The sequence below is a fragment of the Anoplopoma fimbria genome, chromosome 20, assembly GCF_027596085.1.
Source record: "Anoplopoma fimbria isolate UVic2021 breed Golden Eagle Sablefish chromosome 20, Afim_UVic_2022, whole genome shotgun sequence".
Taxonomy (NCBI): Eukaryota; Metazoa; Chordata; class Actinopteri; order Perciformes; family Anoplopomatidae; genus Anoplopoma; species Anoplopoma fimbria.
In genome coordinates, this window is record NC_072468.1 from 1,556,292 (window position 1) to 1,583,930 (window position 27,639).

Here is a 27,639-nt window from a genome sequence, read left to right on the forward strand (position 1 = left end):
GAAGTTAGCGGAAGGATCAACGTGACATAACTTCCAGTTTTCACAATAATATGTAAACAAGCTTATGTACAAATATATTGAAATAAGATTTATTTTATTTTATTCACATTAAAAATGACCCCAGTTACTTGCATCTCGTGACTGACTAACATTTCCACTGTACCAAATGTATATTATATTATAACAAAGTAATAACTTTTCTACCTTCAAATAGGTAATTTATTTCATTTTTAAAGTGCAATAAAAAGAGTTGTCTCAATAATTCCAGACAATGACTGATGTATATGTGTTCAGGACATCTCTGACTACACTTGTACAGAAAATCTAATTTTTTTACTGTACATATTAAGATATCTTCCAAATTAAAAGTCCTACATTTGTTCACTAAAAAAGCATTTTCCTGAATTTTTAAGGTGCTATACAAATATTTTTCTCAGTAATTCCAGACAATGACTGATGTATTTGTGTTCAGGACATATCTGACTATACTTGTACAGAAAATATAATATTTTTACTGTACAGATTAAGAGATTTTTCAAAGTAAATGTCCTATATTTGTGCACTAAAAAAGATAATTTATGAATTTCTAAATTGCTATAAAAATAATTTTCTCAATAATTCTAGACAATGACAGATCCATATATGTTCAAAAACATCTTTGACTATACTTGTAAAGAAAATCAAACCTTTTTACTGTACCAATTAGGAGTTCTCTTAAAGTAAATGTCCTACATTAGAACAGTCAAATAAGATAAAAAGCATCTCTGAAAATCAAACATTTTTATTGTTTAAAGATTTTAGAAAGTTAAATTACACATTTGAACAGTGAATTAGTTACATTTATGAACATTTAAGGTGCTATAAAAATAAAACCAACCCTTTGTACACACAGACAAAGATGGAAGTTTAGCAAAGGAACAAATATAAAACAATATCAACATAGCACATACTTTTTGTGGAATACTTATCCACACAGACAGCAAATCCATCCAGTATTCTTTACTTTTGTCCATCTGTAGGCACTGGATATGAAACCAGCGGGAGCAGCTGTCACACTGAATCTGAAAAAGGGTAAATTAACCACCTTTACTTGATAAAGAACAAAGTTACATGCTGTTTAGTCATTTTAAAAGTTGCTCCTTAAAAGCAGGCTTTATCCACGTTTCCGAGCGTTAATATGCTCTCACCAAATGTCCCATTGCTGTTTTCATCTAAGCATAGGAAGTGTAGTCAGAGATGTCCTGAACACATACACATCAGTCATTGTCTGGAATTATTAAGAAAAATATTTTTATATCACCTTAAAAATGAAATAAATTACCTATTTGAAGGTAGAAAAGTTATTACTTTGTTAAATATAATATACATTTGGTACAGTGGAAATGTTAGTCAGTCACGAGATGCAAGTAACTGGGTTCATTTTTAATGTGAATAAAATAAAATTAATCTTATTTCAAAATATTTGTACATAAGCTTGTTTATATATTATTTTGAAAACCGGAAGTTATGTCACGTTTTTCAGTGTCTGCTGAGTTGAGGTCAAAGGCTACACAGGAAGACTTCAGACAAGATTGTATTTATGTAGCTGCACAAAGATGGAGCTACAATGCGTCCAGATTTATGATCAGTCTTTTTGTGTACATTCATCTGTCTGCACACTGTTCTGCAACTTTTTATTGCACACTGATTGAACCACAAGACAAACTATAGTTGCATCAAGACTTTCTTTATTGTTTTATTTACAGTCAAATACACAACACAAATGTCACAAAAGCAATTGAAACAAGTAAAACATTCAGTTGCATATAATCCATCTGTAGAGATTTTAAATAACCAGGGGACCAGTGAAAAATATATGAAAACAAATTATGATGCACAGCAAAGCAAATAAATTGGATTGTCTGGTTGAAAATATTCTATTTTGCAAGTACTTATTTCACAGCGGTTCAAGTATCTGGGTAGTTCAGTAACTTCTGTGTTTGAGACCACATTCAAATATGCTGTTGTACCCATAGACTGTAAATAAGAAGGTTGTACACAGGGCTCATTGCGATTAAATCATGTAAAACACAATTTACCTATCTTCCTCCAGCTCCTCCTTGTGGATTTTCAGGCACTCTTTTCGGGGTCTGTTATCAGCATTTCCCCGTAAAACCAGTGCTTTAATATCCATGTAGATCATCATTCAAATCATCATTGCCTTGTCTTATTGAGAGCTCTGCAAAGAGGTCAGTACTTTTCTAGCAGTAATTGCCTACTTCAAATCACAGCACAGAGCTTTATGGTACACAGTACCGATAAGCAACTTCCCCCCATAAGTAGCTGCTACGGAGGAGCCAATGATCACTTGGCCGTCGTCAGCGTACACCTGAGTCACCACTGGCTTATCAGAATGAATGCTCTGGATTTGGATGACCTGAAGAAGACATAATCATGAGAAAGGAAGAATTATCAACAAGATCAATACGTGTGAAAAGCCATATCTGCAGTTTAGGTAAACAGAACATTGCAGATACAGCAAAAATATACTTTATGTTTAGTCTGTTATTGTAATGTTGTCAGGCCTCTCACAATTTACTAACTGGTAAAAGTGAACGGACAAACCTCTGATCCAGCTGGGTCTTTGGGGTCTGACATGAAAAATTTCCATCCATTAGGGTGACAGCCTAACCACAGGTCACCAGTTTCAGGGTCCACCTCAACGTTGTCACAGAGGCTACCCACAGCCACAGACTGGTGAGGTGTCACAGACAAGGTAATGATTATACATGCATCTTGGTGCCTTCATAACTATAATTCTAGCATGACTTGATCTTGTTCTTATCTGTTTGTCATCTGTGTGCATATTGGTTTTCCAATGCTTTATTCACATTACATGAAAAAAAACGTGCTACTTGCACCTACTATTATTTTTATTTCAAAGTATAGAGATTGAAACATAATTAATTTAACTATTTACCTCTTGAAAATAAGTAACTGTTGGTTTACAGTACCAGCTTTTACCAACTGCATCTGGCATAATCAGATGTCCTTCATTTGCATATTTATATAAAAGATTATTAAAAATAAAAAGGTATGCAAAATAAGAAATACTCAAATATTGATATTTAATTCTGCATATATGAGCCAAACTGTCATGTCAATATTGAAAAAATATTATTACTTACATCATGATAATCAATAACATGATATCCATTTTACCCATACTTCCTAGCCCACTAAACTACCACACTAGTCTTGCAGTGTATGGTCTAATATTAGTATGATAATAACAAAAGCAAAAAATGTTTCATTATTAAAGTTGATGAAGAATAATCCTTCATCAGTGGAAAAACTGATTCTTGAAAAGTTCTGTAAGAAATGTGCACTTTCATATTCCTGAAACATTAAATCATTTACCTTAACCGAGACCAATGCATTGTCATCTTTCCGCTCCAATACATGCACATTGTGGTCAAACAGATCAACCACATATACATGCCTATACATGAGAAAGAAAATTAAAATTAAGAAATTCACTCTTTTGAAGTTCGAATAACCACACACACAGCCCTGCATGTCATTCTTACCTTTCGTCTGGTGAGATATTAATGCCATTTGCAAAGTAATATCCTTCAGAGACCACTTTTACTTCCTCAGGACTGTAGTACACAACATTACTCCAAGGCTGAGCCAGAAGAGGCTCCACCGTACCTTTGAGTATTTCATGGGTAAAGTAGTGATCATTGGTGGCATAGAAGCTGTCCACTCCAACTGCCACAATATCGTTTACACTGGTAAGACAAAATCAGAATTGCATAATTATTATATACAATATTTACATTATTAATCATAATATGTACATGTTTTTTTAATAAAGTAAATTTCAAGTGTAGTAATCATGTCATGGTAGGTACTATTTAAATGTGTCACCCTATACTGTACCTGTGGAGAAGTTCATGTTTTATGGTTTTCAGGTGCACCAGTGAGTGGTTGTCCTCAACAAATTCGAACACCTCAATTTGGCTTTTGTGTTGAGGATGACTGACGACAAACAGGTATATTGAGTCTTCTGATGGGAAACAGAGAAAGCATTATAAAGAAAGAAAAAGGAAATGTACTGGTTGTGAATATTTCTATTTACACTTCATTTGAAATATAGTGTCACGCCCAAGATAGTGCAAGAGTCTTAACTACTCCCATTATGCCAACATTATACCCATTGTAAATATCACCCACAACAAACTCAATACATATGTCTCCAGTAGATATACAGTGGGTTGAGTTGAAAATACAATTACTTTTCCATCGCAAAATGTACTCAAATTTCGGCTATTAAAAAGGTATACTTTACCCGCAAAATTACCATCTGTATATCAGTAATTCACCGCATGCCTCAATGATGAACGGAGAATAAAAATAACTGTAAAATGTCTTGATGAACTGAAGTAAATAGTGGCCCATTTAACAACAGCAAAAACAATATCACTATCCCTTTACAAGCTCCAACACACTTTGTGCAGGATAATCCAAGTGTCATTTAACCAGTAGTGTGCTCAGTACTTCTTAAACACATGCATCTTCGCTAAAACCTTCTATTTAAAACACTTGTGAATAAACAGTCTCATGCACTACTCGTCCATCCAAGACCAGATGAGTCCCAAGTGTTTTAAATGGAAAGGTTTTAGCAAAAATGCATGTTTTGCATGTGGGAAGTAGTGAGCATTCAACTGGACATATGAGACCTGGATTATACTGCATGAGCTGTGTGGAAGCTTGTAAACAGATGTTTCGATATAGTTTTGCTGTTGGTAACCGCTCCCCCATTTACTTAAATTAATTAAGACTTCTCTCCATTGTTTGATTCTCCGCTCTCAGTGGAGGCATGAGAGGAAAACTAAGTTTTCTTCAAGAATTCAAGGCAACACAGGGTGTGTAATTGACAAATGGCCATTTTGTGGTTGAGATTTTCCTTGAATGTATGTCATCTGATAAAACAAAATGCTTTTTAATCTGGATCAAATTGAAAAAGAGGTAGATAGGCCCAAGACTAGGGTATTTGCCCTTAAGGTGCAGGGGCTTGTGTGCAGCCACACATAAACAATGAGTGATTTTACCACCTGGATCGATGTATACGCTGATGCCATGAGGGTTGAACGACTCCAGATCAAAGTTCCTTGGCATGCGCAGCTCCATTGGTTTCATCCGGGAATCTTTCAGATCAAGGGTGTAGATCTTTCCGGGGGTATCTGAAGATGCGATTCCAGGATACTTCAAACCCTGGAAATAAAAAATAGAAGAAAAACGTATTCATGCTGAACCTTTGAAACATTGCAGACCAGGTTGGAAAAGATCAGGCCTTAGGTCACACTTCTCATCAGTAACTAAGTTACACTTTTTTCTGCAGTTTATAAAGCCAAATACAGATAAACCAACCAACCTTTATGGAAATTCATGCAGTATTAAGTTGGTTTAAATTAGGTGAGATTAAACAAACATTATTTGAGGTTATGTTGACCATATCTATAACAATAAAATGAATGTAAAACTAAAGAAGAGTAACATTTTTCTCTTTTTTTTATATCGGGCAATGTTAGGTTAGGTCACACAGGTTGACGGCCCTGTCTGAGTCTTGCCATAATGGTATTTTTATTGACAAAAAGCTGACTTCTCTAAGTGGCACTGTTTTCTATTAACACAAGAGGCTCAACAACTCAAATACTCACAGTGCTGATAAAGGCAAGTCCGTCTCCAATGATCGTTATATCCTCTGAGCCAAAATCTGAAAGTACCGTTACGACAGTTGCACAATTAGTTTTTCATGATCACCGAAATTAATCTCAATCTGTGTCTAATCCCACAGCCACAGACTGGTGAGGTGTCACAGACAAGGTAATGATTATACATTATTATTATTATTATTATATTCCTTTATTGATCCCCATGGGGGAAATTCAAGTGTTGCAGCAGCTCAACTACACAGAAACAGATAATAAATACACATATTATACAATAAAATAAAAATAAAAATAGAATAAAATAAAAAATAAGAATACAAATAAAAAAAATGTACATGCATCTTGGTGCCTTCATAACTATAATTCTAGCATGACTTGATCTTGTTCTTATCTGTTTGTCATCTGTGTGCATATTGGTTTTCCAATGCTTTATTCACATTACATGAAAAAAAACGTGCTACTTGCACCTACTATTATTTTTATTTCAAAGTATAGAGAATTAATTTAACTATTTACCTCTTGAAAATAAGTAACTGTTGGTTTACAGTACCAGCTTTTACCAACTGCATCTGGCATAATCAGATGTCCTTCATTTGCATATTTATATAAAAGATTATTAAAAATAAAAAGGTATGCAAAATAAGAAATACTCAAGTATTGATATTTAATTCTGCATATATGTCATGTCAATATTGAAAAAATATTATTACTTACATCATGATAATCAATAACATGATATCCATTTTACCCATACTTCCTAGCCCACTAAACTACCACACTAGTCTTGCATTGTATGGTCTAATATTAGTATGATAATAACAAAAGTATAAAATGTTTCATTATTAAGATAAGATAAGATAAGATAATCCTTTATTAGTCCCGCAGCGGGGAAATTTGCAGGCTTACAGCAGCAGAGAGTTAAAGTGCACACAAGAGACATAGTAAAGAAAGACAAGATAAAAATAAAAATGAAAATAAAAAAATAAAAATAAAATAAAAAACAAGTATGAATAAAAACAGTAAAAAACAAAAACTGAAATATAAATTTACAGTATATTAACTATTATTGCACAGAAAGTTATTAAAGTACCAACTGCATCTGGCATAATCAGATGTCCTTCATTTGCATATTTATATAAAAGATTATTAAAAATAAAAAGGTATGCAAAATAAGAAATACTCAAGTATTGATATTTAATTCTGCATATATGAGCCAAACTAACAGCTAATCCCCCCCCAGTGTTATTTACCAAGGTTTTTGAGAGCAACGCAGTTGGGGAGGTGGTTTTGGACCAGCTCCCTTGAAGCGAGGGTCACTTTCCTGCAGAGTTTTCAACACACACTTAACATTAGGACAGCTGGTCGCAATAAAACTGTGATTACCTGGAAAAAAAAGTCAGGAATTAAGTTTGCATCGAACTTTACCTGAAGTTTACAATCCTCTCTCCGAGCAGCGCCGATAGGGCCGCTATCAGCAGCGAGATGAAGGCTGCTTTCCCCATGTTGGGGAAGTTTCTAAAACATTTGATTCCACAATACTGCAAGACTGCGTTGGTCTGGAGAAGTTGCTGGTTTTACGTACTGGTTTTACGTACTGGTTTTACGTGCTGGTTTTACGTACTGGCAAACCAGCACAGCAGAGGCGTGCCACAGCAGGCGCACCTAATGTTGCCTTCAAGACTGTCGGACAAATGTTACCAAATCTTGTTGCTGATTATAATTAACGTTGCTATCCTGTCGTCATATATATAAAAAAAAAACTGTAAAATTTCTTGATGAACTGAAGTAAATAGTGGCCCATTTAACAACAGCAAAAACAATATCACTATCCCTTTACAAGCTCCAACACACTTTGAACACCTCAATTTGGCTTTTGTGTTGAGGATGACTGACGACAAACAGGTATATTGAGTCTTCTGATGGGAAACAGAGAAAGCATTATAAAGAAAGAAAAAGGAAATGTACTGGTTGTGAATATTTCTATTTACATTTCATTTGAAATATAGTGTCACGCCCAAGATAGTGCAAGAGTCTTAACTACTCCCATTATGCCAACATTATACCCATTGTAAATATCACAGCAGGCGACTCTACATGCACATTTTCACAACAAACTCAATACATATGTCTCCAGTAGATATACAGTGGGTTGAGTTGAAAATACAATTACTTTTCCATCGCAAAATGTACTCAAATTTCGGCTATTAAAAAGGTATACTTTACCCGCAAAATTACCATCTGTATATCAGTAATTCACCGCATGCCTCAATGATGAACAGAACAAAAAAAACTGTAAAATTTCTTGATGAACTGAAGTAAATAGTGGCCCATTTAACAACAGCAAAAACAATATCACTATCCCTTTACAAGCTCCAACACACTTTGTGCAGGATAATCCAAGTGTCATTTAACCAGTAGTGTGCTCAGTACTTCTTAAACACATGCATCTTCACTAAAACCTTCTATTTAAAACACTTGTGAATAAACAGTCTCATGCACTACGAGTCCATCCAAGACCAGACGAGTCCCAAGTGTTTTAAATGGAAAGGTTTTAGCAAAAATGCATGTTTTGCATGTGGGAAGTAGTGAGCATTCAACTGGACATATGAGACCTGGATTATACTGCATGAGCTGTGTGGAAGCTTGTAAACAGATGTTTCCACACAAAAATACTCAAATTACTTACAGTGGCATCTTGCAATTTACACGTTTGCATAGTTTTGTTTTATATCTGCGGTATAATAAAGGCCAGCATGCGTATCTCTTGATTCACAAGATACAATACAAGGCATTCATGCTTGTTGTCAAAAACAAGTCCCAACAAAAGCAATTGAACACGAAAAGTATTTAGTGTTTGTGATTTCCTATTTATGAGAAACACATGAATGCAGCGTCTGAAGCCAAAAGTCATCTGACAACAGCTCTGATGAACCCATGCTTTAGATCTGATAGAGTTAACTATGCTGTGTCCAGTACATGTTCAGTCGGTGTGTGATAGTAGAAGTACTGTTCTTTTATCCAATAGATGCTCTGAATGTAAATGGCCTTTAACGGCAGAGTTGTAACACAACTGACGTGACCTTTTGACCCTAGGCCCATTTATATGTACAGTATAATGGCAGGAGTCAATTTTGTGTGTTATTTGAACTTTTGCTAAACCTGTGGGGACAACCAGGATGTTTTTGTCACAGCCTGGTTTGTGGAAGCCTTTATTTTCCCCACATGGAACATGCATGCAGACTCATCTTCCACTTCATTGTAATCAGTTGGAGCCTCATGTGGTCGTAGGTGACCTCATTTTGGTCAGCAGTGACACTAAAAGATGGGTTCAGAATGTGGTTCACTGCTCGAGTTCACACATTCAGCTTTTAATCTTTTGAAACTTTTATAAACATGTACACCAACACAGTTGATGCCTTCATAATTTAAAATAATGAAAACACCCTATGTAGAAAATGACCTAGATAAATGCATTTCACTCAGGTCGTTCAAACGTGAATGTACGAACAGCGTGGGAAGCTGTATAAAATCCACTTCATAAACACATTAAATCATATGAATTTGAAGCTGTTTTGCTTCAAATTCACCCATATATTGCCAGTGCGACCAGTCAACGGACGGTATACTCAATAACATATAGCTCCGGCAAAGCCCTGTTTAAATTGTTTATTTTTGAAGTTGTTTTTGTAGGTGATGACTCCTCCCAACATAAAACAAAAAGTTACAAAATTGTCTATGTAATCAAAATCATGTGTAAGAGACTTCATAAAAAACAAACATGAACACATACATACACATATAGAAGTGAAAGTAACATAAAATTGGCAAACTATTGACCCTGTGATACTCAGCATTGGGTGCATGCAACCTGACAGTAACTGTAGAATATCTACAAAAGTCCAATTAATGAATTATAGCATCTAACAACTTCAAAACACCAACAACTCCTGCACATTACATTGTGTGCAACCGGCGAGCACTGTTAGTTGGGGCACACCAGATTCCCGACTCTTTGTGAAATCTTGTCAAGGTTCACAGTGTAATACAGCAGGATCCCCATCAAACAGTTTCAAGCAAGACTGTATATTTGGAACATACAAAATAAATTTTATTATCCATTCTCTTCATGTCTACATCTTATTAGAGTTTCTAGACAATGGCATTGTCAAATAACACACTCAAATTAATTCTAATAATCCTGACAGGTGCAACAATACATTTCTGTCAAGTCCAGGTGTCAAAATATAACTGAATGTGAAAAGCAATTTAAATCTTCTTCTTTGTTATTTTCAACATAAAAAGGGGAGCCATGGCCCTGGGCTGCAGTGAGAGCTAGGCAGGACATGGCCATGAGCACACATAAACACGGGTGAGGAAGTGGCTTCAGGGTTGAGCCCCGGTTGCTGCAGGGACTTGTGTGGCCAGGGTGTTGGGAGCAGAGATGACAGGTGATCCAGCAATGTTAGCCAGCGGCTGTGAGGAGGACATTGAGGTGATGCCTGGGAGAGATAAGGCGCACATTAATCATTTGGTTGTAGGTCATATTACCATGTCATCACAATCTCAAATTAGAGATACAATTTTGACTGCATCCAATTGGCAGATGGTACGTTTTTCTGACAATCTGCCTATTTATTTTTGCGGCAAATAAAGTTTTATCTCTAATTTAAAGCCCCCAAAAAACAGTCAGATTATAGTTGCAACTTTCTATACTCACATAATAGTGATTTGACTTTCTTGAAAAGTCAGATTATGAGAGGAACGCAGGGTTACTTACCAGCCATCATACTCGAGGAGCTGACTGGTGTGGAGCTGGCAGCCATCCCTCCAGGAGTGGCCCCTCTTCCCTGATCTTTAACGATGGGATCTGCAAACAAAAGTGGATTTGAGCGGCTCATAAACAAAATACGAGTGTTGACACAATCAAGCCACTTTACGTACTGCACTCAAATATTTGGTTTAAGGCAATTTACTCAAGCAAATAAGTAAGATATGCAGACAGGGTAATGAAAAACAGGCGAGAAAGAAACTTACAGAAGTAGGGGTGATCCATGGCCTCTCTGGCCGTGAGACGGGCTTGATGGTCATAGCGCAGCAGTTTGTCCAGGAAGTCTAGAGCCTCTGTGCTGACCAGGTGCTGGTTCTCGCTGTGCACAAACCTCTCCCACCTTTTGCGGGAGTGTCTATGGAGAACAAACCAGGGATCACGTTTCAATGGGAGGCATTAATTAGCCAAAATCTTGGTCAAAATGTATTTAATGATACCTCGCAGAGGTCAAACAGCCGCAATGTTTTACCTTCCGAGAATGTCATTGAACCGTGGATCCAATTCAATGTTGTACTTGTCAATGTAGTCGTACAGGTCCTCGGTGCCGAGTACTTTTGCAATTCGCACCAGCTGCGAGTTAGAAGAAGCATAATTCAACAATTAAATGAGTACAAAAAGGCATTTGTTAAATCATATGAAATGTATTTAAGGGGCATGGATCCTATTGGAGTTTATTGTGTTAGTCAATTAGGTAGTGAGTCTGTATGGAAAGTATGCTTTGTGTTAATAGAGGTAATTATGGGAGAGTAATGATATAGGAATGTACACATTGTTAATAATGTGCATATTTAATTACATATCTGTTTAGTTAGAGAAGATTTTTTATCAACAAAGCTACCTTAGGTTTATGTCAAGTGTAATACAGCAATAAAAAAAAAAAAAAATAGACGCCATATGCCTGATTACTAAAGAAATAATTACAGTTTAATCTCTAAACCCAGTGTAGAAGCTGTACACAATAATTACTTGAAAATAAAAATATTAAATTAACATCTGCTATTGTGTAGCACTAGAACTGAAACAACAAAAGCCCCAAAGAGCCATGGAATGAACTGGAAACGCTGTGTTAAGGGTGAGAATGTATGTAGGGAAAGCCTACAACACAAATGACCCCATCCATGGGGCTAAAATGTCCTTATATGATCCATATCCTATGGTACAGTCCTACATTTGTCTGTTATAGAATCAGTGTACCCAACTCCCAAAGAGTTATATTAATAAATGTCTACCCTCACTCAATAACTGCCGAGATATTTTTGAGAAAGACCTTAAATCCCAGGTGCTGGGGCAGAGCTATGTGGCCTCTGTCAAGTGTCTGTCAAGGGTTTGACTGTGTAAAACTGACAATGTTATGCTCTATGCAATGTTGAAAAAAACACAGCCCCAGACATAGCTCTCTTTAGGCCACAGGTTTGTGACAACATACACAAAAGGCTTAATGTAAAAGATCTGATTCGACGTACCTGATCATAGTTGTCATGACCGTGAAAGAAAGGCTCCTTTCTGAAGATCATGCTGGCGAGCATGCAACCCAAACTCCACATGTCCAAGCTGTAGTCATACATCTGCAAAAGAATATAGATAGAGAGGTGAAAATGCTGAAAAAAATAAAATCAATAACAGTTCTCTCTTCTTCAATGCTATAAATCCAAAGTGCCATTTTATCCATGTTGTATAAAACCGGTATGAATAGACAGAGGAAGAGTATAGGAGGCTCACCTGGTAGTCTACCAGCAGTTCAGGTCCTTTGAAGTACCTCGATGCGACTCTCACGTTGTATTCCTGGTTTGGGTGGTAGAATTCTGCCAAACCCCAATCGATTAAGCGGAGCTGGAAATTCAGTTTAATGGGTTTAAAAAAAATAGGATTAGCTGGTGTCACAGCAGGGAAAACAAGAAATAGGAGAATGGTCAGCATTTAAGACAATACCTTTCTGTGTTCATGATCAATCATTACATTGTGTGGCTTGACATCTCTGTGCATAATCCCCATACTGTGGCAGTAATCCAGAGCCTATTAGGTAAAAAGAATAATGAACGCATCATATATATATATATTTGTGTGTGTGTGTGTGTGTGTGTGTTAAAAGATATACACAGAATATTAAACGGATGCAAGTAGGGCTTGTTTCTGTGAACTATAAAACAACCAATGTAAAAAAAAAAATTGTGTACCAGAATCCATTTCTTACCTTTAAGATTTCATACATGTAGAACCGTATGTCAAAGTCAGATAGGGTTTGATACAATTGCTGTAAAAAATAAAAATGTATGAGTCATTTGAAATAAAAAAAATAGGATAAGCATATCCAAAATTACAAGTCAACAAAGAACTGATCTTTACCTTGAAATCTGTGTTGTTCACATGTTCAAAGACCAGAGCAGGGGTTCGGGACTGAAAGGAAAAAGAGAAAAAATGTACACATGTTAATGCATGAAACCTTGTACATACATAAGTTCTATGTTATTACAGAGCAGAAAAGGCAAACAACAATTACCACAGGATCCTTGACGATATCTAACAGTGAGATGATATTTGGGCCACCCCTCAGATTCTCCAGGATTTTTATTTCCCTCTTGATTTTCTTTTTCTTGACCGGCTGTGAACAAAGATGGTATTGTTAGGTGCATGAAAGCTCCACTGAGATGACAAAAAAATCATGGATATGTTTTACTGAAAAGCATTTGCAACACTTGTATAAATCATAAGGACAATCAATTAATTATTCCCTTACCTTCAGTATTTTGACGACCACTTTTTCATTGTTTGTGATGTTTATGGCTTCAAACACTTCACTATATTTGCCTCTCCCTAGTTTTCTGACTAGCTGATAGTCGTCTTGGTTCCTAAAAAAAACAAAAAGCCATGGTTAACAATGCTGAGATGGCTTATCATGCAAAGCGATACGAAACAAATACAACTAAGGCACCAACAATTCTCCATTGCCTTACCCCCATTCAACAACATGGGACTCGTAGTCCCAATATTCCCGAGGTCTCTGTGTGTTTACATCAGGGTAAACTCGAGAGCGGCTTGGGACAGGGCCAGACATATTCTACACGGGATCGTCTCTAAATGTCCTAAATCAAAAAAAAATATCAAAAACATTAGTCACTTAAAAATGAGGCAGTGAAAACATATGTACATTCAAAAGCATTTTGTGTACTAATGTACAAAGGTAAGCACTTGAGGACAGCATTTAACTACAAATAGGTGAAATAGGGTGATCTAATTATAAGGCAACGCAATACCTGGGAGCTTCCCTCCAGGATGATGGTGACAGATGAATTGAAACAGGAGCAGTTGAGATGCCTTTATGGTAAGAAAGCTAAATGGGCATACAGACATAAAACAAGCAGTTATACTACTACAGTCAAACCTTTCACACGAGTTCAACACCATATGTAGAACTGAGAACTAATCAAAGCTTTAAAAAAATGATTCACAGGATGTTAATCTGAGTGAGAGAATTTCAAATGAAACTGCAGATGTTTCATGCTGAAGGCAGCAAAAAGAGTAACACACACATATATAAAAAATATCTCAAACTAAAATATTGTTGTGCTAAAACATTGTGGCGTGTAAAATGTAGAGACCTGAATGTTAAATGGGGGCATCCAACCAGTCTAATCAGGAGGTACAGGGCTCAATACAGTCATCACTGGGGACTACAGCAAGGCAGGATCTACTGTTGAGAAGAAGAAAAAAGGCACAAAGTAGGTTGATTAAAATCAATGCTGTCAATTAAGCAAACATGAACTAAGTGAGGTAATGTCTGCCAGCCAGTACAGATAGGTTAGTTAAGGCTCAGTTAAGGCTCCATTAAATTAAAAGGGGTTTATGAAATGATGCATCACAATCTATAAATGCTGTGTCCTGTACAAGACAAGTTCAATTGTAGCCACACAGCTACATACTTTCATGAGAAGGTGAGAGTACGCACAAACCCTCAGTGGCCCAAGGCCCGCACAGGAGCAGTGGAGCTAGCAGCTAGCTAGCTAGCAGCTAGCAGCTAGCTAACAGACAAACCGGGCAGCTGGTCGGGCTGCTAGCTAGCTAGTTAGCATTAGCTCGTCAAAAGCCGGCTGGAAAGTCACAACTATCTTTCGGTCACATTAAAAGGACTGCAACGGGAATACATAACCAAGCTGTCTAAACAACCAAACACTAATCATCGTGGTTGTATTCAACGTGGCTCTGAACAACCAGCTTTGATACATATCTTTCCTAAAGCTATGAAGTGCTAAGCTAGCAGGCTAGGGGAGTGAATAGCCTGCTGGCTGGCGAGGCATTCTGACTGACAACGCCTTGAAAAAACATCTTACAGACACTGAGATCGGGCAGGAGAACACCACCACGGATACGTTACTAGTCCCCAGCTCTCCCTCACCTATAAACACTCAATAAAGGGTCTGAACCCACGACGATTTGCGGTTAAATAACACGATTACCTCTCAGCGTTGCTGGGACGTCAATATGGCGATGCTTGGGATCAAGAGCTTAGTGCGAACAGCCTCTCCAGCAGGGGGCGCTCTCCTGTTTCCTTTTTCTGCATCTCCCTTTGCCACCAACAGGTTTAACACAGGCATACAACTTTTACCTGCTTCCTGTATGAGTGGTTGTTTTGTCAGTGAATCTTATATTTATAAATCTGCAATTCCAAATAGTTTTGTAACACTGCTTTTTTAAGATAAGATAAGATAAGATAAGATAAGATAAGATAAGATAATCCTTTATTAGTTTGCAGGCTTACAGCAGCAGAGAGGAAAGTGCACACAAGAGACATAGTAGAAGAAGACAAGATAAAAAATGTAAATAAAAAAAACAAGTATTATAAATAAGCAATAAAAAAACAAAAAACAGTAACTGAAATATTATATTTACAGACAGAGAAAAAACAAAACTATTTTAACTATTTTAACTTTTTTAACTATTATTGCACAGTGTAATGTGTAATGTATTGCACAGGATTTTTATTGTCATGTGTCATGTGGTCTGCTGGGAGCAGAGCTGGTTGTGCATTTATAAATCTATCCTGAAACGCAATGTTCATTTTGAACAATGTTATAGTCACATTTGTATGTAATAGTTGGAGTACAACAGACACACACATGAAACTGCAATTCAAATAGTTTTGTAACACTGCTTTTTTAAGATAAGATAAGATAAGATAAGATAAGATAAGATAAGGATTTTTATTGTCCTTTATTAGTTTGCAGGCTTACAGCAGCAGAGAGTAAAGTGCACACAAGAGACATAGTAGAAGAAGACAAGATAAAAATGAAAATAAATAAAACAAGTATTATAAATAAGCAATAAAAAAAAACAGTAGAAAAACAACAATAACTGAAATATTATATTTACAGACAGAAAAAAACTATTTTAACTATTTTAACTTTTTTTAACTATTATTGCACAGTGTAATGTATTGCACAGGTTTTTATTGTCATGTTATTATTGTCATGTGGTCTGCCATCACCTGGTTACTGCAATGTGCTCTCAATTTCAGGATATTTCTAGCAAGAGGCCTTTCTATAAACTAATGTTCAGTATATGTTTTTTAAAAAAGGTCTTTGTTTAGGCAAAATATGTGGCTCACTGGTTAAATGGACAATGGTGAACTAGTGACAGAAAACAATGGCTGTGCTCTGTGGCTTCATTTTAAAGGCTACCCCAGTCATAGAATGCCCCTGGCATTTTCCCGAAGTAACCAACCACCTGTAAACAACACATAATAGAGGGAAAGACAAATGCTCTCTGTGAGTTTGAATGTTGAGAACATTTGTTTCCATCTTGAATTGATGTAATGAATAGACCTTTGTAGACTCCTTATGTAGCCTAATTGTTGCCCCTCTGCCTGCAAGTCACGCACTGTTAATCACACATAAATAGTCTTTGACTTGCTACTCAATCTGATGCATCTTGTCCAAATCTATAATTAACTAGCATGAGACCTATTAAAGGTGAAATTCAGGATAAAGCGGCAGTACATAAAACAGCACTCTTGCTGACAAACGGTGGACACATCTGAGGGTCAACGTCAACAATGAAGCTGTAAGTTTTTATATTTTGTCCAATATGTGTCTTTTTTTTTATCTGTCATTGAATATATTTTATTTCCCAGCACCAAATGATAATACCATCAAATTCCATACAAACATGCATTTCAACCTTGAATTGATTGTGGTTTTATTTGTTTCAGCTTCCTGTTTTGTCTACTTCTTCCGTTTTCACTGGTGGTAACTGCCCCAATTAGAGGTAAACCAACCTGAAGAGAGATATCGTCTCTGTCTTTTTTTCTTTTCAAGCGCAAAGAGAAAATGTGTTAAGCGTCCAAAATGGTGGGATCATTCATGTCATTTTTAAAATATAATTTTATGTTTTCCTATTACTGCTTTTTGAAATTATATGAATAATTATTTAAAACCATAGTGGGACATTTTACCACATAACTTGTTCTTCTCTCTTGTTATAGATGCACTTGGCACATCTACAAAAAAGACCATACCTGCAAATATGACAGGTCTGTGATTCAAAATGTAACTTTCAGATACACTGAGGTAGATTTAGTTTTAAAACAGGAAGGTATCATCTCACCAGATCCTCAAAGTACTTTTTGTTCCCCAAAAAAATAAATGTGAGTTTCAAGGGAAAGGGACAAAAACAGAAGAGAGACATACTTGGTATTTGTGTTGCTTTATCGTTTAGCTTAAATGTTAGGGTTTACTGTAGAAACCCCTTTCGACATTATCTAATTGTTACAATATGAAACCACCTCAGTGATTATTATCATATATGTATTCTGTATTTACTGTATAGATCATGTACATTAATAACTAACTCATCACTTTTATTTCTTAATTGTCTTTTGATTTGGTATTTCAGATACAACAAACTCATTAACAGATATGTCAGAGGCGCAATCAATTGGTTTGGGCTCCAATGGATTTACAGGTGTGTGGGCTTTATTCTACTTACAAATGTGTAAACAAATATTCAATTTCATATGAATATAAAAGGTTTTCTCAATACTTCAGGACCTGAAGGAGCTGATAAAAAAGGAGCTGAAAGCAAAGGTGCAGTCCCTTAAATTAAAGTTAAAACTAACATCCCAATGTCTGTCGCAGTGCAGACGACCCGTTGATGCAGACTGTGTAATAACTTTTACTCTTCACAGATGCAAGGAGGAAAACTCATGCGGGGCCGCTGGTTCAGGACCAGGGTAGCAGAGAGCGGACTGATCTTAACATTCGGGTGACTGTGGATTCTCAGCAGGCGGAAAATTTGTCAGGAAAACAAGTTATCCATTTGAGTAAGGACCAAGTGACCGACAGACTCCAAAGAAAGGCAACACCAGGAAGAGTTCATGGGTTGAATGGTGTGCTGGCCCCAGACAATAGCAGAGAACTGATGGATCGGGAAATTTTGAAGGACATTGGCAGACCTGCTCCAGTGGGAAACGGAGGAGAAAGCGACTATGATGGTAAGAGCAGATTCTCAGTTACATAAAACCAAATGCATTTTTTCCAACAATAATGCTCTGACCAATCAAAGAATGAACAATTGGTTTTAATATTCCACAGAAACCAGGGAGTTTATCAGCTCTGAAATTCATCCAATAGGTAAGAAATGTTTTATTCTTCCCCTGGAGAATATTGTAACTTTATTCTTTGATAACTAATGTATACAGTGACTGCTTTCCCAAAAGATCTTTCCATTCTCACGTATGCTCTAGCACCTCAAGAGCACATGCCCAGTAGCTTCTCTGCTCAAGCAAAGAGGAGACCCTCCTGATAATCATACAAAGGTGTGTTTCCAATACATTTGAATTAGACATTTGTTTGTGCTTTATCTCTAGCCATCCTGTCTGGATGGACATTTCATCCTTGTCTTATAAGAAAAAGTTTCCTAGACCTTGCTTTGTCATTCATCTGGTATGAATATAATGTTGAATGCCAATTGTTTTTCGTTCTTTTTACAGAATCTATTTCTTCCTCATAATGAGTCAGGGGCCGCCATCTGTTGAGTCATAGGAGGCTGACTGGCTGCTTCCAAATACAGTTGCTTCTGGGACTTTTTCATCCAATTTTAGATTTTGACAAGCATTTTGTTACGTGATCATGTGAACAAATATAATAAATAAAGATGTTTTGACAAATCTGTGCTAGGCTTACTCATTGGAACTGGTTAAAGCTGCTACAGAGTGATATTTTGGTACAAAGATCATTGTATTTAAAGATGTCACAAAATGAATGCTGAAACAAGCAAACCTTTTCTGATCACAGAATCTTCGAGAGCCTGACATTTTTACTTTTATCTCAATATCTAAAGTCTTTGAATGTTCACTGTAATGTGAAAATGTGTAAGTAATATCCTGAAATCTAAATACAGAAAAAAAGAAAATTTCCTTGATTTTAAAATGTAGTTTAATTTATAATCACTTAAATAGAAATACATATTTGAAGAAAGCTTATGAAAAAAACACGAATGTGTTTCAGTGAACATCACGTTCAACACAAAACAATACTTAATACATTATCCAAAATACATGTATTTTATTACCTATAATGCAGTTGGAGTAGTAGTGGCTCATACACACAAAAGATGTGCAGGGTTTTATAGCTTGCAGTCAAGGCATTGTTCGGAATTTTAAAGTTCTATTGTTTCACTTCCTAAAGTGCTGAAGCTCACTGTACACATCTGATTGGACTCCATGTAACACCTACAAAAGAGTAAAACATTCATCATTGAATCACAAATAATATATAGATACAACCTTAAAAAAACATATTTAGTATCTTTGAGGCTTAAATAATAATATAGTTCTGCTTTACCTGGTAGGGAGATTCTGTGACCTCTGTTGCCATTTTCTTTGATGCTGATGATGGCAGATTTCTTTTACCTGTTAAAAAGTGTAAAGTTACTGCCCACCTGCCATATTACCACCCAGCATGCTCACAAATTAGCAGCACTAAGTTAGTGCTCACCATCACGAGATTCCCATTCCCTCCTTCTCTTTTGGTGAGTCGCAAAGCAGAACACAGAAATGGTGATGAGGACGGTCAAGATGATATCAGAGGCAATAATGCCTATTACAGACCCCATATTTATCAGGTAACAGGAACTGCAGTCTGTCAAAGAGTGAAGACATAGCGTTGTAACACAAAACCAAAACATACAATATTGTATTCCAGAATCTCACAAGTAGTAAAGGTTAAAGAAAGCAAGATACCTTGCTGTCCCTCTGCAGATCCTGAAAGGGTTAATAAAAACCTTTTAATAACAGTTAAGAGAGTGCATACACTCGTCATTTTCTGTCAAACACATATAGAACACAACTCACCAAAAAACGAACCCACAATACAAAGAGCATCAGACATCTTTACGTTGGTCTCTGGCAAAGGAGGAAATGAGAGTGAGAGGTTGAGGGCCGGTCCTTCTGTTCTCTTTCAAATGGCCGTGTTGCCATAAACAAGATGTTGAAAGCCAGAGATATGAGGGTTCACAGATGAAGAACTGTCCACAAGCGACACTGGCAGGGGTGTGAGGAATGTCAGCATGTGACTGCGTGAGGAGGAGGAGGAGGAGGAGGAGGAGGAGGAGGAGGAGGAGGGGATCTACTGCAGAGAAGAGGAAACTGGTGTTATTGTAATGTCACATTCATGTGATGGTTGCAGGTCACATATAAACAGAAATCCTTCCACCCTGTCACATGTGATCATTTAATCATTAGCCTTCTTTTTGACTTCTTAACAGCATTTTGTTTTTGGAAAGTAACACGTCCATGTGGTGACAAAATAAGATCACTGTGTAATATCAGTTTCTTTACACCTGCAGTTTCTGCTGAAATGCATGCGACTATCTCCAAATAGGGCATTTCCTCCTGACCTGTGGTTAAGAGCAGGCGTTGGCCACAGTCACAGCTGCCTGTAGTCTGGGTTCTATCTAATTGTGGTGTCCTTACAGAGAAATGAAAGCAGACCTTTATTGTTTTGTTAAGGAGACTTTAATGTTTCATATTGCTGACATACAAATGTCAAATTTAAAATGCAGACCGAAAATACAAGCAAATGTGTGAACATGATGTGTACCGAGCACACACATACACAACAACAACAACAACAACAACAACAACAACAACAACAACAACAACAAAGACAACAAAGACAACAATAATAAGAATGTTTATTAGTTTAGCAAAGTGCTGCACATTATTAAAACTGATAAGACAGATAATACAAAATAAATGATTAGGACATTAATTGAAAAGAGCCACATATAATGAAAATCCTTTGTAAAATCAAGATTATAAGTTAGCAATTTAATTAAAGATAAAAGCATACAAAGGAAGAAAGCCTGTAGCAAGCCTGGGTTTCTCAAACATGTTGCTCCAGAAGCTATGTGTCCCTTGTAGTTATCGAAATCTAATAGGAACAGTCAGATGACTCATGAAAATATTAAGTAAAATTTTAGAATACATTTATTATGTTAAAAGCGAACTTATACTATGTTTTCTTTTCTTTTTTTCAGTTATAAATGTCTTGCAGCAACAAGAATTGGAGCCCTTTGACTGGATTAAAGCGCATAGAAACAAAATTTGTGAGTTGTAACCAAGTGTTCTATTAATGGTTAATTAATCATTGGCTAATACTACACACAGTAGATGGTTTTGAAACCATGAATAAAATCAACTTTTGGGTTGCGAGGTTCTGAAAAATCCTTTTAATTTCATTTCCCCTTTGTTCTTCAGAAATGTCCTACTATTGGTCAATGAAGAATTAGCTGTACTTAAGCCAGTGACCTTCAGATAGAGTCTTAAAGCCATAGGCCAGCAGGACACACTTCGGTGAGAGCTGAAGGAAAGTTTTGTTTGTCAGTAGATAACCAAACATGTGAGTGGCAATTTCTTGATTTCCCAGGGAGATGAACTGTAGGTGTTGGTGTCATCCACTTACTGAAAGACAGGGATGTACAAGGTTTGTTTTTCCAAGTGGAAATTAAAGCTATCAAACAACAGATGTATTGTCTTATGTAGGTGTCTACATACAATACAATGGTGTAAAAAGCTACTCTTAAGTTTAAGAGTAAAGAGCAGCTCTGAGAAATTATAAACTCAAGGGAAATTCCGAATTGCACAACCACCCTGCAAGAATTTCCCAAATTTTGTGAGAATGAGAGGAGACACTTTAGCTATAACCATTCAAGTCCAATCTCATGGCTAGCCTTTTGAGAAATCCCTCTAGGTTTAATTTTCAAGAGGGTTTCCACTGCATAAATACAAATAACATAGTTCATCTATCGAGGAGGTTGATCAGAAAGATGTTTTGAAGATACTGAAACGGCTTTGGCCTACATGTTATTTATGTTAAACTGAAACAGCAGACAACTTGACCACAGTATCACCTCAACACACAGGGAAACGTAACACCACCTGTCCCGGATCTAATCAGGCCTCTGAAATGCCGCTTTAGTACAGCATGATAGAGTAGTTGAGCTGAAGTGTTTGTGTGAAGAAAAACTTTGAAGCTAACAAACAAGAATGTAAACCAATCAAACACGTGAAAGAAAAATCTTCTTCCAACAGCCAATGTAAGAGATAATTTAACATAAATCTTACCAGATATGGATATTTTTTTTTACTTGATTTTCGTTTATATATTTATTTATTTTTTTATTTGACATCATCAACTTAGCGGTTTGGCAGATGCTACGCTGTAAAACATCTATGTAAAATCACCAGGTCAGTCTTTTATTTTTTGAAATCACTCATATGAATACAGCTGATATGTTTACATGAAAACGGTTGAAAATACAGTATTTACCAAAAGTCAACTGCTGTGTCGTGTTGTTAAGTTGCCAACATTTCGTGAAACTGTTTACCACATAGAGATATTTTGTCCACAAGGTTGGTGAATTGTAATATGTGCAAGGCACTCTGTTTGTGTTTATATTAAAGGAGTTGAATGTTGAATTCATGTTTTTCTTTTAATACATTTAATTTTGTTGAAAAAACAGGATATAAAAACGGAACATAATATTATAATGCACTGCTCCACTTTTGGATTAGCTCTTACAGTTGGCTCGGACATTCATGTACACTTTGTCAGCTGTGAAGAGATGAGAAGAGAGAGAATTTAGTATTTGACAATAGTAAATTACCAAATACAAATAATATAATGAGAGAGTGAGATGGATATAGTGATATCATAGACCACAGGCACTATTGGCAGGGTTAAGGAGTACCAAAGAGGCCAAAAGTTTTACAAATGTAAACAAAGAATCTTGTCAACATTGGAGAATAATGTGTGCGTCACCATGTAAACAAAAGTATGAAAAGCAATGAGCAGATCCGTGAGGCCGATTCCTCATAAACCTTTTCATCTACACTCTTGCAAACAACATTGTTTCATTTCAGCCCGATCACCTCACCCTTGTCTATCTTCTGACGCCGATAGCTGGCACATCGGTAGGTGACAATGACAATGGCAAGAGTCAGCAGCACATCCGCACTGATGATGCCTGCTATCGTCGCCGGCTCGATCCTGTAGCACGACACAGTGCTCTCTGAGAAACACAGACAGACAGAAAGGAGTGGGATGGAAGATGTGAACTAAGACTAACAGGAATAAATGAATCATCAAGTGTTGTGGTCTGGATTCTGCATTTGTGTCGCTTGTTTTTCCAAATAACATGATGATGATGATAATAACATTTATAAACATTGATTTTCAAAGTGGTGTGTGTCTTTTCTAATGTACCTGTTAGTGCCACAGTCAGGTCTAAGAGAAAGAAAAGAGACAAAAAAACTGAGATTCTGCTTTTGTCTTGCTAATGGTGACAAGCAGCAACACCTCTGACGGTTAAGTTTCCGTTGCGCAAGATGTTTGTGGTTTCATTTTCCTGTGCAAGACCACCTATACATTTGCGAATTTACAAGAAGGAGAGGACAAATATGTAAAAAGGTACTTACTATACAGAAAAACTATGACGGTAAAGAATTTGTTGTATGCCATTGTCAAGTTTGTCAACTCTGTCGTGAGCTCTCTGAAAGACAAAAAGAGACCAACTTCTTCTTGTGTTACATGCTTCTAAATGTAGAAACACTTTCAATACAACTCTCACACGTGGTGTTGTAAATACATATCTTTCAAATTTCATTTTATTTGATCTCAGTGAATCACAGCTAAATCATCTACAGTTTCAAACAGTGTTTGAAGGTGTTTGACCTTCTATATCGCCATTCATTTATTAACAACTCCTGTATCACAATGAGTCATAGGTTTCTGAGTAGGTATTTGACAAAAAACAGATGATAAAAGAGAATGAAATGATTAACAAATTCTAAAATGGGCTCCATAAAATCATCAAAATGTCAAACATTAAGCTCTGTCGAATGTGGCAAATTCTGTTTCACAGTTGTATAAAACAACTCTTTTACCAGATATTCCTGTTGTATACATTCAATCTAAAGCTACACACAAAACAGATTTTAAATGTGACAGACATTGAACTGTTAAAAGTTGGAATAAGGAAGAGAAAGTCAGTGAAAGTTAAAATCCTCATACCTGCTCTTCTCCAGCTGCACTGCTTTCTTCTGGAATCCAAAATATGATGTGAATCTAGTTTCCCATTAGTTTTCACTTTCGAAGGCTGACGTCATATTTTCTTCCTTCCTCTGCTGGGCCGAAACTCTGCCTTTTTGTTTTTGTGTTAACACAATTGGAAGATTTTATGTGCCTGAATACAAACGGAGTAGGTTTACATTTTATTAGAATAAAATAGCATATACTAAAATGTCCCCAAAAAGTTTGTCCTTGACTTTGCACTCCATTTCCAAAATAACTAAATAATATACACAATTCAGCTGCAGTGGAAGAAGAAGTGAGATCTTTTACTCAGGGAGTAGCAGAACCAAATTGTAGAAATACTGTGTTACAAATAATAGTACTGCATTCAAAATCTTACTTAAGTTTAAGTATACAAAATATACTAAAAGTAACAAAAGTAAAAACATTAATTATGCAGAATGACCAAATTCAGGATAATCTATATCACTGGATTATAATTATTGATGTCTTAATGTGTATTTCCCTTTGATGTTGTATATAGTAAAGGTAGAGCTAATTTCAACTACTTTGAGAAGTATTATTTATCAGTTCATTTAGTATCTATAAATGTACTTAGGTACAGAATTTGAGTGAATGTAGTTAATTAAAGACCACTAAGGCACCGACATAAAACATTAAAAAAGACAAGAAACGATTGAAAAAGATTGTGACACACTTATACTCAGTATGACGCTGTTACACAAACCCCAGGCGAGCTACATCCTTTACCGCTCTGAGTTTAGAAAAACAAAGATGGAGGTAGAAAAAAACTTTGTGTCTTCTGCCAGAGGGCATAAATTGGAGATGTCAGAAGAGGGCATGAGCTGGATCCTCTTCCGGGCCTGTTCACTAAGATCTCAGATCAAAGTGAGAGAGATCCCCTCGAAATAAAGGCGTTAAGTATGTGGGTTGTTTAAATGTGCCAACTCTTGACTCGCTGACTCTTTACTCGATAAACAGATACTCTCACAATGACATTTAAGGATTAATGCTTGTATCAAACAGATTTTCATACAAACATTTTGCTTCAATTTCTTCTCCTAGCCTGTCAGCCCGTCAGCCTGTGTGCCTGAACAGCCTCCAGAGGGCAGTCAACGCATGTTTATATGATCTGATTCTGGTAGCTGCTTTTGTAACTACCAACATAGATTTTGTCTGTGTGGTTTGTGTTCAGTTTCATTTTAGCTCAGCAGTGCCTTTTCTTTTTAATAGATTGATCCTGACACTTTGCAACAGCAGATGGAGCTGTGAGGCTTTTGTAGGCAGTGTGCATCACTACAGATTGATGCCTTTGAAATTTTGTGACTTTTGTGAAAAGAATGCATACTTAATTGGGGGGAAATGTCCTGAAGGGGGCGCTATACAAACCATGTAATATCTATATAGTCTATATTAATGGTTAGTTACTTGTTTACTCTCACTGGAGAATCTAAAAAAAAATTAAGATTTGTCTTTAATTAAGAAGTCACTAACCTTACCGTGAACATTCACTTTTTTGCTCACCAGCCACTATAGCTAGCCACTCAGCATTTTCACTTTCCACATTTTTATTGTTCGGAAATTAAGTTTCATTTGATTAAAGTTGAATACGATTTGCTATAATTTACTTGAATAACTACATTTGAAAATGACCACTGTAATACCCATATTAAGACTACATAAAATGTACAACACAGTCATCAAATATTCCCTCTTAAAGGGTTGTAAAGCTCCTTTTGTATGAAAACATCAACAGATCAAGGGAAAGACAAAAAGCTTCTTATGGCATTAGTGGTGCAGTGGCATAAGAGACTAGTAAAAGTTAATGTGTTTCACGCCACCGTCAAATTCTACCAGCATTTGGCTGGAGGGTGGTTGCTATTGTCAAGTCATGAAAGTAACTAAGTATTTACTCAATACAGAGTAGTATTTACTGTACTTAGAAGTAAAAATTTCGGTAGTTACTCAAATTTTTATCTATCTAATGCTCCAACATTTTTTAGCCAAATATTGCACTTTTACTCCACTACATTTAGTTAATAGCTTTAGTTATTGTTACTTTACAGATTCATATTAATAATACAAAATATATAGCAACAAATTAATTATGATGTGTTATTTACAAATTAAGTTACCCAGCAGTATACAAAAACAATTTAACCACCTTTACCAGCTACAACATTAGAGTGATGAACAAGCCAATGTTTGAATATTCCAGTAATATAATATATGTCGTTTCTTCAAAATGATTACATTTACTTTGGAAGTCTCACTGAAGTTAGACTGCAGGCCTTTTATTGTTAACAGCATATGTTATACACTGTAGTATCAATTATACTTAAGTAAAAGATCTGAGTACTTCTTCACCACTGATGTCAGACATGTTTTTAAATGAAGTTTCCTTTAGGTCCCTGTGGTTCTCTGGCCATTTGTCTGTTCTTTCCTACAGGAAAGGAGCTTTAAGTTTATTTTGATCCTTAAAACCAAACTGAAAACTTGAGGCTGTCTGAACATTCAAAGATTTTCATAAAAGAAAACATATAAATATAATAATATCACAGATTCTCACATGATAGGACCAATTTATCCATTTTCTTATCATATCCAACTTTTTTCCATTTACCATTTTAATTAATAAGTTTCAACTGCCTTTTATTTAACACTTGGCTCACTTGTTATTTCAATTTGGTCCTTTAATTATATTTAATTCATTATATTTCTCCACATTTTACATCTCTCTATACTGTTGTGTTGTTTGGCAATGGTCTATGGAGGAAAATGAGCTCTTCATGTAAATGTTATTTTGGTGACACAGAGCTTCCTGTAAGGCTGTGTCTATGCCTATAGAGTGTACCAAAAAGAAAAATAGATTTCACTAAACACACAACCTGAGAGACAAATAAACAAAACAGCCTAACTATTAAAATTCAAAACACAGGAGAGAAACTGCTCTCAATCTCATATTGATTGACAGGTACATCAATAGATGGCATAACAAATGATGTGTGTTTTCTAAAGCTGAAAACATTCAGTTTCATTTTGTGATAATTTGTGCTTTAGGAGCAATGTGTAGGACTAAGGGGGATTTATTGGCAGAAATGGAATATATTATTAGTAATTATGTTTTTCTTCAGTGTTGAATCATCTGAAACTAAGAAAAGTGTTTTTTTTTATGCTTAATCAGTTATTAAGCATAAAATGTAGACTTTACACTGATTAAGTATGAGTTTTCATCAACAATATCTTCCTTTTGGGGTAAAAAAAAAGCCTGACAATTCTACTCTAAAACTAAATTAAACTCTAAATCTATTCATAAATAAAGTATTATTGTTATTAGTAGTAATTTGTTGTTATTCTGTTGTGTTGGTGATGTCTCTTTTATTGAGATACAAACCGTATTGACACGTTTATTTATTGTTTGTCATTCAGTATTGTAGCATTGCATTAAAGTAGTTTTTTGTATTGATTGGTTGATTTATTGATTTACGGACTGACTGAGTCAATAAAG

At 36.0% G+C, this 27,639-nt stretch overlaps 4 protein-coding genes across 10 annotated transcripts; all 4 read right to left on the reverse strand.

Moving 5' to 3' along the window:
* Positions 1-1,710: 1,710 nt before the first annotated feature.
* LOC129110146 (serum paraoxonase/arylesterase 2-like) lies at positions 1,711-7,331 on the reverse strand. 2 transcript variants are annotated; one of them, XM_054622330.1, is made up of 9 exons: positions 7,143-7,331; positions 6,968-7,038; positions 5,706-5,761; positions 5,100-5,259; positions 3,925-4,048; positions 3,570-3,773; positions 3,400-3,481; positions 2,605-2,733; positions 1,711-2,416 (listed from the first exon to the last, which is right to left on the reverse strand). In XM_054622330.1, exons 1-9 carry the CDS (start codon positions 7,217-7,219, stop codon positions 2,255-2,257), a joined length of 1,065 nt encoding a protein of 354 aa, XP_054478305.1. In that variant the 5' UTR covers positions 7,220-7,331; the 3' UTR covers positions 1,711-2,254. The 2 variants fall into 2 exon arrangements, with proteins under 2 accessions (XP_054478305.1, XP_054478304.1); XM_054622329.1 differs by having other exon boundaries at positions 3,925-4,051; positions 7,143-7,330.
* Positions 7,332-9,350: 2,019 nt separating this feature from the next.
* On the reverse strand, positions 9,351-15,088 carry LOC129110141 (casein kinase II subunit alpha-like). Of its 3 annotated transcripts, none has more exons than XM_054622322.1 (15): positions 14,997-15,088; positions 14,142-14,233; positions 13,797-13,873; positions 13,497-13,625; positions 13,280-13,391; positions 13,043-13,144; positions 12,889-12,939; positions 12,737-12,796; positions 12,475-12,558; positions 12,265-12,375; positions 12,009-12,110; positions 11,015-11,115; positions 10,752-10,900; positions 10,495-10,584; positions 9,351-10,216 (listed from the first exon to the last, which is right to left on the reverse strand). In XM_054622322.1, the coding sequence occupies exons 4-15, from the start codon at positions 13,595-13,597 to the stop codon at positions 10,101-10,103; spliced, it is 1,179 nt and encodes a 392-aa protein (XP_054478297.1). In that variant the 5' UTR covers positions 13,598-13,625; positions 13,797-13,873; positions 14,142-14,233; positions 14,997-15,088; the 3' UTR covers positions 9,351-10,100. The 3 variants fall into 3 exon arrangements, with proteins under 3 accessions (XP_054478297.1, XP_054478298.1, XP_054478299.1); XM_054622323.1 differs by having other exon boundaries at positions 14,142-14,230; positions 14,997-15,069; XM_054622324.1 differs by lacking the exon at positions 14,997-15,088 and adding an exon at positions 14,871-14,952.
* A 3,877-nt stretch (positions 15,089-18,965) lies between these two features.
* Positions 18,966-20,035, reverse strand: tyrobp (transmembrane immune signaling adaptor TYROBP). 2 transcript variants are annotated; one of them, XM_054622357.1, is made up of 5 exons: positions 19,889-20,035; positions 19,778-19,798; positions 19,533-19,676; positions 19,380-19,447; positions 18,966-19,267 (listed from the first exon to the last, which is right to left on the reverse strand). In XM_054622357.1, the coding sequence occupies exons 1-5, from the start codon at positions 19,923-19,925 to the stop codon at positions 19,211-19,213; spliced, it is 327 nt and encodes a 108-aa protein (XP_054478332.1). In that variant the 5' UTR covers positions 19,926-20,035; the 3' UTR covers positions 18,966-19,210. The 2 variants fall into 2 exon arrangements, with proteins under 2 accessions (XP_054478332.1, XP_054478333.1); XM_054622358.1 differs by lacking the exon at positions 19,778-19,798.
* A 2,238-nt stretch (positions 20,036-22,273) lies between these two features.
* On the reverse strand, positions 22,274-24,162 carry hcst (hematopoietic cell signal transducer). 3 transcript variants are annotated; one of them, XM_054622363.1, is made up of 5 exons: positions 24,111-24,162; positions 23,516-23,589; positions 23,304-23,324; positions 22,975-23,109; positions 22,274-22,652 (listed from the first exon to the last, which is right to left on the reverse strand). In XM_054622363.1, the coding sequence occupies exons 2-5, from the start codon at positions 23,556-23,558 to the stop codon at positions 22,609-22,611; spliced, it is 243 nt and encodes an 80-aa protein (XP_054478338.1). In that variant the 5' UTR covers positions 23,559-23,589; positions 24,111-24,162; the 3' UTR covers positions 22,274-22,608. The 3 variants fall into 3 exon arrangements, with proteins under 3 accessions (XP_054478338.1, XP_054478337.1, XP_054478339.1); XM_054622362.1 differs by having other exon boundaries at positions 23,516-23,611; positions 24,111-24,152; XM_054622364.1 differs by lacking the exon at positions 23,304-23,324 and having other exon boundaries at positions 23,516-23,611; positions 24,111-24,152.
* Positions 24,163-27,639: the final 3,477 nt, after the last annotated feature.

What these genes read in the sequence shown, in the direction of transcription:
- LOC129110146 (XM_054622329.1), bottom strand. Translation starts at nt 7,219, where the DNA reads ATGGGGAAAGCAGCCTTCATCTCGCTGCTGATAGCGGCCCTATCGGCG. An exon ending in GAGAGGATTGTAAACTTCAG is followed by an intron (nt 7,039 to 7,142) that starts GTAAAGTTCGAT and finishes AAAACTCTGCAG; the next exon opens with GAAAGTGACCCTCGCTTCAA. An exon ending in ATGCATTGGTCTCGGTTAAG is followed by an intron (nt 2,734 to 3,399) that starts GTAAATGATTTA and finishes ACACCTCACCAG; the next exon opens with TCTGTGGCTGTGGGTAGCCT.
- hcst (XM_054622363.1), bottom strand. Translation starts at nt 23,558, where the DNA reads ATGGCATACAACAAATTCTTTACCGTCATAGTTTTTCTGTATA. An exon ending in CGTCATAGTTTTTCTGTATA is followed by an intron (nt 23,325 to 23,515) that starts GTAAGTACCTTT and finishes TCTTTCTCTTAG; the next exon opens with ACCTGACTGTGGCACTAACA. An exon ending in GCGTCAGAAGATAGACAAGG is followed by an intron (nt 22,653 to 22,974) that starts GTGAGGTGATCG and finishes ATCTCTTCACAG; the next exon opens with CTGACAAAGTGTACATGAAT.
- LOC129110141 (XM_054622322.1), bottom strand. Translation starts at nt 13,597, where the DNA reads ATGTCTGGCCCTGTCCCAAGCCGCTCTCGAGTTTACCCTGATGTAAAC. An exon ending in TGGTCGTCAAAATACTGAAG is followed by an intron (nt 13,145 to 13,279) that starts GTAAGGGAATAA and finishes CTTTGTTCACAG; the next exon opens with CCGGTCAAGAAAAAGAAAAT. An exon ending in ACATGTATGAAATCTTAAAG is followed by an intron (nt 12,559 to 12,736) that starts GTAAGAAATGGA and finishes TTTACCTAATAG; the next exon opens with GCTCTGGATTACTGCCACAG.
- tyrobp (XM_054622357.1), bottom strand. Translation starts at nt 19,925, where the DNA reads ATGTCTGATGCTCTTTGTATTGTGGGTTCGTTTTTTG. An exon ending in TATTGTGGGTTCGTTTTTTG is followed by an intron (nt 19,799 to 19,888) that starts GTGAGTTGTGTT and finishes TAACCCTTTCAG; the next exon opens with GATCTGCAGAGGGACAGCAA. An exon ending in GGAATGGGAATCTCGTGATG is followed by an intron (nt 19,448 to 19,532) that starts GTGAGCACTAAC and finishes ACTTTTTAACAG; the next exon opens with GTAAAAGAAATCTGCCATCA.